A 12,766-nucleotide genomic window follows, 5' to 3' on the forward strand; every position below is an offset into this window, starting at 1 on the left:
CGCTGCTCCGGCGTCCAGCAGGTTGCAAACTTTCTCTTCGAAGGCAAAACCCGGCCATCTCTCTGGCAATATCACGAAGCTCATCTCCAGCGAAAGTTATCTCTGCGAACAGCGGGCGGGCAGCACATTCGGCAACTCTTTCCTCGCTCCTCTCAAGCGTTCAATGCTTTAAAAAATCACCAGTAGATTTCACTGTTGGCAGAAATCAGCATTTAAAAAAAGCACCGCGTGTCTGACTGCGGGCGCCGAGCAAAATTACGAATATTTTCCATTCATTCTGGCGGAACAAAAAAAAATTTTGTTCCGCTTGGAATTCGCAAGTCTCAGCGCAGTGGTCGTGACTAATTTACAAAATTTTGCATCTTAAATCGACGATAATTTAAAAAATATGACGGAAAACCTCTATAATTTCCCTCATTCCATATATTTATACGAGAATGCAATTCATTTTCAACTAATTAAAGGGATTAAATTCAAAACTATATATCTTTGCAGGTAAAATAAAAATTATTGCCCACAGGCTAATTTAAACAGAAAAATAATAATGCTCAATTTTTCAATTTATGCAAATAGGAAATTTCCGCTCACATATCTTAACATTACCCGAAAATTTTCCCATTTAATTCATACAACAAACTCGATGTTTTCGCTTTAGTGTTCCTGAAGTGGAGGTATGCCGATGTGAATATTCGAACCAATTAGGGATTTTTAGTCAATCATAATTTGGAAAAATAAATTGGTTGCACTTTGGTCTTCCATCGCGAAGACGAAGAGGAAGAAGCGACTGAGATTTGAGCCAGAGTCCGCCACGGCGCTCCACTGATGACTTTTTGACCTTGTTTTCACTCTCGGCGCAAAAGCTCTTTTGGTGCTCGTGTTGCTGATCACGTACTCACCAAACTTAATTTATTCCTCGTCGTAATTTATTGCAGAGTAATACCACCAATTGCACAAAGAAAGAGAGATCGAACTGCGTTCATCCTAGGCCCTGCAAAAGCTGGTTCTTTTGTTAAGTCAAATTTATTATCAAAACAATAATATGAAACCAAAAGAAGATTGAAACATTAGCGTAAGCTAAAGCAGCGAAGCAGCTGCATATATTATTTAAATTAAACTGTTGAAAGATATTAAAGAAAAATTTTTGATAATTTTTAAATGCTAGAGAAATTATTTCGATAAATTAATAAAATTATAATGAAAAAATTTCGACGAAATATTCAAATAATATCATATTAAATACTCTTAGAAAACAAAATTTGAAACAACCGCAACTTGGAGAGCTCAAAAAATAAAAATTAAAAATAATAGATATTAAAATTAAATAACTCTTCTGGTAGGAAACATAAGACACGCTGTATATAATTATTAACTTATTCCTGCATCCAGCACTAATATTCTGCTTTATTGAATTATAAGCTTCATTACCTAGCAAGTGCGTAACTGCAAAAACAGAAGATTTGATTCACACTAGACGGCAAAGACGGGAGACCAGACCACGGACGAAAGGTCACGGATTTGACCTCTTTCTCTTCTCCCAAATGTGTGATAAGCACGAAGCAGAGTCGGCTAAAATAATTTCGTGTTTGCGGGTTTCATATTAAAAGTCGAGCAATCAAACCTTTTAAAACCATTTAATATAAAAACCATAGCAAAAGTATTTTAATAAGAGATTATGCTGAACATCTACATTTTTCTACTGAAAAACCACTAATCCTCTTGCTAAACTTCTTTTTTTGTTTCAAAACACATTTAATTTCGGAATGAAATTTCCGGCGTATTTTCCACGATCCAGTCCATGAAACTTGCGACGTCGGCGAACAAGGAATATTGATCAGGGTGACACAACAGTGTTTCTTCACCATTAAACTTCACCCTTTTCGACATTCCAATGCTGACAATGCCCCTGATGAACCAACGGCTGTCTTTTTCCACCGAAAGGCTTCCTCCGCTGTCTCCGTTGCAGGTGGATGTTCCTGAATTAATTAATTAAATTTAAAAATCAGTAATTGCTAAATGCGGGTGTGCCAACCGTTCGTGTAGCCCGCGCAAAAGTTGTTTCCCGGCCGCAAATATTTCCCGAAAAATTTCCTTTTCGACAAGAAGCATTCTCTGTGAGTTCTAATCGGCAGTCGAACCTGTTGCAGCTCATCTGGCAGCGTGTAGTTGTCAGCAAGCCCGAATCCAACTGCCTACAGTAGAAGGAAATAAGAAATTAAGATCGATTTTTTCGATTTCACATGTATCCCTATATACCATAGCTTCAGTTCCAGCCACGCGTTTTAATTTAGGGTCAGAGTCGACGTTCCACAAGCAAATCGGTCGGACATGGCCGGTAATTTTTATTTTTGGCTGCAAAATCATGAGTCCGATGTCACTCGTGTAACTCGTAGAGTCATATTTCGGGTGAGTGAGAAGCCTGCTGGGCTAAATATTTTTCAAAGTTATTATGGATTAGAATATTGTACGTGGAAGGAGAAACCAATCTTGTCTGGACACCATCAGCAGCTCTTCTTTTACTTTTATCGTACATCCCAACAGAAACTATGAAGTCCTCAGCTTTTGATCCATAAATGCAATGAGCCGCTAAAAAAACATTTTAAATCGAAGTCATGAAATTAATAATTTTTTCGCTTCACTACCAGTCAAAATTACTGTTGGCGAAATCAATGTCCCGCCACAGGCTTCTCCTGTCTCCTCATTCTCAATGTAAACATTCCACGGGTGATAACCTCTCTGAGCCATGTTTCCGCCGATAATATTACGATTCGGTGGTAATTCTTCGGAAGAATCGTCAATTTCTCGTTTCGTTCTTGTTGACGTCGGTTTCATTCCGCAGTTTGGGAAACTGAGGTTGTTTGGCTCGGTGAATCCTTTTTTTAAAGACTAATAAATTTGCTGTGAGCTAATTAGGGTTAAATTACCTCTCGGTTGTTTTGTTTCCGGAATTGGGCGTAGAGCAGAAATGCCTTTTGCGTGCATTGCGATCTCGTCAATGTATGGCAATATATCAATGTAAAAACGGTCGTCCGAAAAATATTTGAAACCTCTCAGGAAATACCGGCCTTTGTAGAAATTGATGAGAAATCTATACTCTGTGTGGCATTAAATGACAATCATTGGAATTGAATGAGATGTATTTTTCGATAAATCTCACCCTCTTTGGTTTCCTCAACACACAGGACTTTCTGGATGGGAGTTTTCAACATTTTTAATCTATTCAATTCGTCACTGTTTAGAACCGTGCTACAGTTGCTTTGACCCGTCACATTTGCTGTAAAATATAACAAATATACGTATGAAGCTAACAATAAATCGTGTCAAGGCCATTAACAAATAACATTATTTAAAATATCCAGCCGTTGAAAATATTTAATTTGTGAGTGATTAAATCCATGAAAACTATTCAAAAAGCAGCTTTTAACCGTTAATTTGAATCAGTTTAGAAATGGTGAAAAACTTTAAAATTAGATTCACGTTAATTTGTGAATTTTGTATGCTATATGCGCGATATATCTGTTTAATTTTAGTACCGAAAATTTTAAATTAAAATAAACACTGTAACAAATAGTTTCTAATACTAGTATATTTAACAACCTTACCTGGCATAGGTTGATAATGCTATAAAAATAGATTCAAAATGAGTCTAAGTCAATGCAGGATCGCATAGTTTTAAATTACGAACTTTAAATTGTGACCATTGAATGTAGGTTGATTCTCTTTGAAGGTGCGAGTCCATTGCGTTGTCTCGGTTAAACAAACAAATGGGAATTTCCACAATCGGCATTTTCTCAGTTATCATGATAGTGAATGGCAAAGAATCGTCCATGACAATTTGAATGGCATCCAGCACCTTTAATTACAGAAAAAGACATTGTATAATCAAGGCGAATTGCTGAAAATGGTAAATTTATCACTTTGACGGACAATCTTCTGCATTTTTCTTCTCTTTCGCGCCATAAACAATTATCCGGAAAGACCCGTAGATCAGTTGTTTCACGTTTTTCGAAAACGCAACCACCTAGTCAATAAATAATGATTCTATGATGTCGACATTCTTAAGCGAGATATTCAAGTTACCTGGTAAGAGAATAGTTTTTTGAGAAAGCGCAAAGAAACTAATGCACCTTTCTTGGCTACGTATGTTTTGAACATGAAAGATCCATTGGTCCCGAGTCGTTTCGGTTCCACAGTTCTGGCTACTCAGGTTTTCTCCTTCGTCAAAAACTGTGGGGGGAATGAATCTACGATTAGGTCTATTGGTTGTTAATTTTAATTGATCGGTTTCTTTTTGAGCCGTTATTTGCGAGATTACAGGTCGATTGGACGCAATTTTTCAGCGTTGAATTTTTTAGGTGCCACTTACAATTGCTTTAAATACTTGTTAATAGATGGTTGAAGCTCGGGAATTGGGGCATTCCCTATATTTTTTCGGCATCTCAAAAATTCCCGAAAAACGCATTCTGTGAATTAAAAGGTTTAACTCTTGACTGCGTGTAGATATCACCTTGAAATTTTCACCGCCCAACCTAGTTTTTTATCCTTAACATCTTTTCAATTTACAAAAAATTCGTAGGGCAAAGGTCAAGGTCGCCTTTTGCGACCTTTTTTCGAAAATTCGAAATTAAGGGATGATAGCTCCCTCTACTATTTTTTGGGGTTCAGGCTGAAATGTAGCCCGTGAAATTCTGCACAATCACACCAATCGCGAGAGTTTGGCTGCAATTCGAATTTGAAGTTTGAAAACCTGCTCGAGGCCGCCAAAAAATCGTAGGGGGCTATCATTCCCTTAATTTTGAATTTTCGAAAAAATGTCGCAAAAGGCGACCTTAGCCTACGAATTTTTTTGTAAATTGAAAAGATGTTTAGGATCAAAAACTAGGTTTGGTGGTGAAAATTGCAAGGTGATATCTACACGCAGTCAAGAGTTAAACCTTTTAATTCACAGAATGCGTTTTTCGGATATTTTTGATACCGAAAAAATAGGGAACGCCCCCATTCCCGAGCTTCAACCATCTATTTACAAGTATTTAAAGCAATTGTAAGTGGCACCTAAAAATTTCAATGCTGAAAAATCGCGTCCAATCGACCTCTCGCAATTAACTGTTCTGTTGTATTTTTTTTAATTTTTGCTGGTTCGTTTAGTTTTACTATGATCCATCAATCATGTTGTAACAAATTTGTTTTAAAAATTTCCAACTGACCATTTTTATAGAGTGCGAAATAATAATTGATAATTTCTTACACGGAGGTGGAATGTAGACGTCGCTCTGATTGCCAGACTTTTGCGCGGCGCGAACCGCGAGGCTGAGGAGGACGACAAGTCCGAGCCTCATCCTGATTTCTTCTCTGCACGCGATGGACCAGGGGGCTGCTGCTCCGACCGTCGCGCACTGCACTTCGAGTCTGATTAAATTATCGAGTGTTGGCATCACTAAGAACGATACTTTCGGCCTTTTGCCCTCAGACGGCGACTGACCTCTAATTTGCGTCATTCCGTTATCGCTAAAAACTGCGAAAATAAACTGGGCTTATATTTTTAAAAAATTATTTGGCTCGTTTTCTCCCTAAATTAAAAATTTTTATAGTTCATATAGATTTTGGGGCACACTAATTATTTTATTTAAATATTTGTTTCTTGATGAAACGGCCTTTTGATTATAAATAAAAAATTTAACATATTTAAATACATTTTCGCACTTGCAGACCACACTCACCTCGAGAAACTTCTTTTTTCAAATAAATTTATACAAATTTTGGCTTCGAACTTGCTATTTTGATAAACTGTTGCTGCGTTGCGTGGAGGTCGAAAGTACCAAGTTCAAAATCAAGCCAGAGACTCGCATCTGAGGCCTGTTCGCGTGACCTTGTTTTCATCTCGAGTGCACGTGATTCTCTTTGTCAGCACTGTCTTTTAGAGCGATTTTTCCTTTTTATTTTTAAATTGATATTTTTCACAGATATGTAGGAAAATAATGAAATATGAATTATGTATATAAATAACACATTCGTCACTATTTGTCACTTGCAGAAATGGAACGTGCGCGCAACACACACTTTTTTGTGCAGGATATTTCACCGCGCGCGGGCTCTCTCGTCTCTCTTTGGGCCGAGCAACACATATTTTGCTGATAGCCGGTCATGAGTTTCACATTTTATCAAAGAAAAATCGGACAACTCTTGCTTGCTGAGTGAATTTGCCCCTCGCTTTTATCAGTCGGCGGCTCATTCTCTTTTGCATAAAGCATTTTCACGATTTCGAGGCTGTTATTTTAATTTAAAGACCCGAAATTTACTTAAAGTGAAATAGGAACCAAAGCTTTCTCGAAAGCGTATCAAAATTTATTATCAATTGTAACAAATTTTTTATATTGCTGCAAGAGTCGAAGTTTCTTGTAAAAGGAGGACACGTCGGCAGCATTAATAAAGTGGCTCTCGATTCGCTGTTTCGAGGATATGAAAAATAGTATTAAATATACAAACGGAGATGACTTATTCCCGCCCGGAATGGGAGGCATGCAGGAGGTGCCATTTTGCTCCGAAGGGGTCTTAATCTTAATTGTATTTCTTCTGCCGAAATGCACTACCGCAGAAACAGAATAAAATGACGAAAGAGGGCATCCAGCGCTGCTCCGGCGTCCAGCGGGCTGCAATCTCTGTGGCAATGTTGCAAAGCTTATCTCCAGCGAAAATTATCTCTATTTTTTTTCTCAACAGCGCTCGGGCAGCACATTCGGCAGCTCTTTCCTCACTCGTCTCAAGCGTTTAATGGTTTAAAAAAGCTCTAGCAGAGGTCACTCTCGGCAGAAATTGCCTTTTATGATAAGCAAAATGCTTGCGCTGAGCAAAATGACGATGAAAACATTTCTCTCTAACAGGAATGTAAAAAATATTGAGCCGCTTTAAAATTGAACATTGCACCTTAAAGAGAGAATTAGTTAAAAAGTTACTAATTTAAGCAGAGGAACCAAAGAATGCTTAATTTTTAATTAATAAAAATGGAAAATTTCCATATTAAAATAATTATCCCGAAAATTTGTCTACAATTTTGAAGAACAAACTCGAATTTATCGCTTTAGTCCGTGAAGTGGACGGAGAGGTGCCAACGTGGATTCACGTCGGCTAACTAATTAATATTTTGAGACGGTTATAATATAATTTGGCGTTGAGCAAAATTACGAATTTTGTCCATTCACACTGAATATATAAGAAACTTTAAAAAAAAATTAGCCGCTTTAAATTTACTGAATTTTGCATCTTGAAGCGAGAAGTTAACAAATTATTTCCTATACCTTGAATTTCTTTTTTAAAAAATGCGCATAATTTTTCAACTAACCGCAAAGTGACTAAATTTAACTGCAATGTTGGTGGATACGACGAGTTAATCACAGAATCTTTCAATCTTCGAAGGCAAAATAAAAACTAGTTAATTTACAGAGTTGAACCAAAAGATATGCTTTTATTTTTGACAAATAAAAATGGAAAATTTCCATTTTAAAACGTTTTTTCAAAAAACTTTCCAATCAATTAAAAAATTTTATACAGCAAACCAGATATGTTATCACTTTAGTCGCTGAAAAATCATAAAAAAAGCCGAGCAATCAAAACTTTTGTAACCATTTATTAAAACCATAAAAAAATATTTTTATAAGAGATTGTTCTGTCCCATCTACCATTTTTCTACTGAATAACTATATTGATCATTTTCCTTTTTTTCAAAACCCACATTTAATTCCGGAATGAAATGTCCGACGTGTTTTCGACGATCCAGTCCATGTAATTTGCGACGTCAGTGAACAGGGAATATTGATTTGGATGACACAACGAAGTATTTTTGCCCTCAAACTCCACTATTTTCGACATTCCAAAGCTGACGATGCCCCTGATGAACCAGCGGCCGTCTTTTTCCACGGAGAGGCTGCCTCCGCTGTCCCCGTTGCAGGTGGTTGTTCCTGAATTAATTAATAAAATTCTGAAAAAAGTAATTAATGAATTAGGAGGTTCTAACCATTATTGTAGCCGGCGCAAAAGTTGTCTCCCGGTCGCAAATATTTCCCGAAAAACCTCCTGTTTGACAAGTAGCACTCTTTGTGAGCTAAAATTGGTAGTCGAACCTCTTGCAGATCATCTGTGCGCGTGTGGTTGTCGACGAGCCCAAACCCAACCGCCTTCAGGAGAAAGAAAAACAAAATATTAGAATATATTTTTCGAATTCACGACGTATCCGATACCATAGCATTGGTTCCAGCCACGCGAGTCAAATTAGGGTCAGAGTCATCGTTCCACAAGCAAATCGGACGGACATTGTTGGTTATTTTTATTGTTTTGTTCAAAATCATGAGTCCGACGTCACTCATGAAAATGGTTGAGTCATATTTCGGGTGCACAATCAGACTGCTGGGCTATAATGTTTTCGAAATTATTATCGATAAAAATACTATTCGTGCAAGGTGAAACCTTTCTTCTTTGAACACCAGGTGCTCTTCTCTGTCTTTTATCATACATCCCAACAGAAACTCTGAAGTCCTCTGCTTTGGATCCATAAATGCAATGAGCAGCTAAAAAACATTTTAATTCAAATTCATAAAATTAAACATTTCTTCGCTTCACTACCAGTCAAAATTACTGTCGGCGAAATCAATGTCCCGCCACAGATATCTCCAGTCATCACATTCTCAATGTAAACGTGCCAAGGATGATTGCCTGTCTGAGAAATGTTTCCACCGAAAATTGTACCAGTGATCGATGATAATTCTGTGGAAGAATCGTCATTTTCTCTTTTCCTTCTTGTTGACGTCGGTTTCCTTCCGCAGTTTTGGAAACTGAGGTTCTCTGGCACGGAGAATCCTTTTTTAAAGATAAATTCAACTGCTGTGAGTTTAATTTTTTTTTTTGTTAAATTACCTCTCTTTTGTTTTGTGTCCGGATTCGGGCGTAGTACAGAAATGTCTTTGGCGTTCCTTGCGAACTCGTCAATGTATGGCAATATATCAATGTAAAAACGGTCCGTCATAAAAAAATTGAAACCTCTCAAGAAATACCGGCCTTTGTAGAAATTGATCAGGTATGTATAGTCTGTGTGGCATTAAATTACAATCATTGAAATTAAATGAGATGCATTTTTCTATAAACCTTACCAAATCTGCTTTCCTCAACACACAGGATATTCTGGATGGGAAGTTGTAATTTTTTTAAATATCTCAATTCATCAATGTTTAGAGTCGTGCTACAGTTGCTTTGGCTCGTCACATTTTCTGTAAATTTGGCAAAAAGGAAGCAAAATTGTGTCACTGGCATTAAAAAATACATTTGAATGCGACTAAAATTTCTCAGACATAAAATAGTTTCAAACTGACTGAAATCGTAAAAACTATTGCCCCGACAGTCTATAATCGTTCAAACTGTAAAATTTATTTAAATTAATATTTCAGAGTAACACAAAATTGAATTTGAAATAGAAAACAAAGGAGACAACAAAAATAAATTTACGTTAATTGACCAGTTGCATAAATCCTAAGTGTTTGAAGCCACCAACAGATGGCGCAACTATAAACTCTCCAAATAATTTAGTTCTAATTCACTGCCGATTCGATTTCAGACTAAATCTAGCTACCGCGTGCACTCTTCATTAATTATGCTCTCTTTTGACGTTCTGAAACCCAAAAGAAAGAATATTAAGTGCACAGTAGCTAGATGGAGTCTGAAATCGAATCGGAAGTGAATTAAAACTGAATTTTTAGGAAAGCCTATGGTTGCGCCATCTGCTAGCGGCTTCGAACACTAAGGCTTTATGCAACTGGTCAATTTCAGTGAAACTCACAAAAGCATCAATATTTTGAAAATGGAAAATTTTATGAAAATAAAAAATTCAGCACTCTTTCGTATACATACGCAATAAATATTTGTGGCAAAAAGATTAACACCAGTTTCTTTTCCGATTGTTCCAAAATTTATATAATTTAATATTTAAATATTATTAAATCTTTGTTCTAAGTGGATTTTAATTAATATGGGATATTGAAACTGTAAAAATACATTTGAATCGGTTCAGAAAAGGAGAAAAACTGTAAAATTTGATTAAAGTCAATTTTTAACTTTTTTAAGCTATTAAATGTGCATAAATATACCTGTTTAATTCTAGTACCGATAATTTTAGATTAAATTACTGTCACAATGAATAAGTTTGTAAAATTATATCTAACAAACTAACCTGGGATAGGTGGATCATCCTATAAAAATAGATTTAAAATAAGTCCAAGTAACTGCAGAAATTAGTTTGAAAATACGAACGATCCGTGTTGACCATAGAAAGTAGGGTGATTCTCTTTTAAGTTGCGAGTCCATTGCGTTGTCACGGTTAAACAAACAAATGGGAGTTATGACCACACTCGGCATTTTCTCAGTAATCATTATCATAATCTTGAATTTATAATGAGCATCCGGATTTATGGCAATTTGTTTTACATCCAGCACCTTAAACAATTGAAAAAGTCATTGTATAAACAAAAGGTGAATTGTACAGTTTTGCTGAACATGGTAAAATAATTACTTTGACGGACAATCTGCTGCATTCCTCTTCTATTGTGATCTTTGAACAATATTCCGGAAAGACCCGTAGATCAGTTGTATCACTTTTATTGAAACGGCAATAACCTAGACAATAAAGAATCTCTGATTTTGATATTCTTAAGCGAGATATTCATGTTACCTTCAGTTAGAATAGTCCTTTGAGAAATAGCTATAAAGTTATAGCACCAATCATCTTTATTACGAATGTTTTGAACATCAACGATCCATTTTTTCTCATCTAGAGCTGTTTCGTTATTTCCACAGTTCTGAATGCTCAAGTTTTCTCCTTCGTCGAAATCTGTGAGGCGAAAATATAACTTCCTGATAGCAAAATACTACGTTTAGATCTATTTAAATCGAGTGGCTGCTTATTTTAATTGATTGGTTTCTTTTTCCATTTTTTTTTAATTAACACCGAATCGGTTAGTATTTTAAGATCTAATTTTAGACCCATCAAATTAATTTGGACCAAATTCGTTTAAAAATTTCCAATTGACTAACTTTTAAAGAGTGCAAAATAGTGAATTGAGAAGTGCTTACACGGAGCTGGGAAGTAGTCATCGCCCCGAGACGTTTGCGCGGCGCAACCCGCGAGGCAGAGGAGGACGAAAAGTCCGAGCCTCATCGTGATTTCTTCTCTGCGCGCGATGGACCAGGGATGCTGCTGCTCCGACCGTCGCGCACTGCACTTCGAGTATGATTAAATTATCGAGTGTTGGCACTGCAAACGATACTTTCGGCCTTTTGACCCCAGTTGCGAACTGACCTCTACATTAATTGCGTCATTCTGTTATCGCCACATATTGCGAAACAAACTCGCTAATATTTTTGAATAAATTATTTTTCTTTTTTGCCAACTTAATTAATATATTTTATAGTTAATTTAGATTTTGGGGCCCAAGAATTATTTTTTTAAATATTTATTTCTTGGTGGAATTAACGGCCTTTTGATTATAAATAAAACAATTTGACTGTAATTGAATAGTTTATCGCTGTAGCAGACCACACACACCTCGAGAAATATCCGCCATTTTTCAAATTAAATTTTTCATTTTTTTTTCGCTGTAATCTTTGATATTTTGTGGTTGTCGCAACAACGGACGCCGTCCCGAAATTTCCGGAAAAATCGGAAAATTCCGACGTGATTGAGTAACACAACGGCCGCCGGTGTCCTCGCGCTCTTTGAGCTTTATTTTATTTGAGCGCGGGCGGCATTTCCGCGTGAGAAAGCGGCTTCAGTTCGAACTCGAGCCTCGTGGTCGCGCGGCAGCGCCACCGGCACCCGTCCTTCTCGCGCGGCCTCCCACGTCACGGCCTCCGGTGCCGCCTCCTCGGGGGCTGTTTCGGCTTCGTTATCGTAATTTTTACCTTGGCCAATGGCCCTAGTGGCGGCGGCGTCTCCTCCTCCTCCTCTTCAGACAATCGCAGCTCTGACATAATCCCCTTTCTTCAAGTTTACGTTCACTATTGGAGGTGGAAGATTTCCTCTAGCTATTTCGGTGCAATCACGAATTAGGATTAAAGTGGCGCTTGTGCTCACCTACTGGCACCATTACACTATTTAAACTCACTTATTGCTCTCGATTCGCTAATTCGAGGGAATCAAAAATAAGCATTAAATAAAAAGAAAGACGACGCATTCCCGCCCTGAATTGGAGGCAAACAGGAGGTGCCCAATTGCTGTGAAAGGGTTCTGATTTTTCTTTATTTCTTCTGCCGAAAAATGCTGCCAGAATTAGAAAATAAATTGACGAAAGCCGGGCATCCGGCGCTGCTCCGGCGTCCAGCGGGTTGCAAACTTTTGCCATTCAAATGCAAAAACTGGCCATTTGTGGAAATATTGCGAAGCTCATCTCGAGCGAAAGTTATCTCTGGCAAAGAGCGGGCGGGCAGCACATTCGGCAGCTCTTTCCTCACTCGTCTCAAGCGTTGAATGCTTTAAAAAAGCTCCAGTAGAGGTCACTGTCGGCAGAAATTGCCTTTTATGATAAGCACTGCGTGCGCTGAGCAAAGTGATGAATCCATTTCCCTCTGACGGGACTGTAAAAAAATATTGAGCCGCTTTAAAACTGAATTTTGCCCCTTAAAGAGAGAATCGATTAAAAACTTATTAATTGAAGCAGAGGAACCAAAGAATGCTTAATTTTTAATCAATAAAAATAGAAAATTTCCATATTAAAATGTTATCCCGAAAAATTTT

General features: G+C 37.3%; 2 protein-coding genes across 2 annotated transcripts; both read right to left on the reverse strand.

Annotated features, from left to right (window-relative positions):
• Positions 1-1,638: 1,638 nt before the first annotated feature.
• LOC135944471 (chymotrypsinogen A-like) lies at positions 1,639-3,084 on the reverse strand. Its single transcript, XM_065491452.1, has 6 exons — positions 2,922-3,084; positions 2,640-2,870; positions 2,480-2,583; positions 2,254-2,424; positions 2,030-2,189; positions 1,639-1,973 (listed from the first exon to the last, which is right to left on the reverse strand). The coding sequence occupies exons 1-6, from the start codon at positions 2,977-2,979 to the stop codon at positions 1,750-1,752; spliced, it is 948 nt and encodes a 315-aa protein (XP_065347524.1). The 5' UTR covers positions 2,980-3,084; the 3' UTR covers positions 1,639-1,749.
• A 4,477-nt stretch (positions 3,085-7,561) lies between these two features.
• LOC135943788 (putative serine protease 45) lies at positions 7,562-8,665 on the reverse strand. The gene is made up of 5 exons (XM_065490451.1): positions 8,611-8,665; positions 8,455-8,555; positions 8,229-8,399; positions 8,006-8,165; positions 7,562-7,949 (listed from the first exon to the last, which is right to left on the reverse strand). Exons 1-5 carry the CDS (start codon positions 8,663-8,665, stop codon positions 7,726-7,728), a joined length of 711 nt encoding a protein of 236 aa, XP_065346523.1. The 3' UTR covers positions 7,562-7,725.
• Positions 8,666-12,766: the final 4,101 nt, after the last annotated feature.

This window comes from Cloeon dipterum, chromosome 4 (genome assembly GCF_949628265.1).
Source record: "Cloeon dipterum chromosome 4, ieCloDipt1.1, whole genome shotgun sequence".
Classification (NCBI taxonomy): domain Eukaryota; kingdom Metazoa; phylum Arthropoda; class Insecta; order Ephemeroptera; family Baetidae; genus Cloeon; species Cloeon dipterum.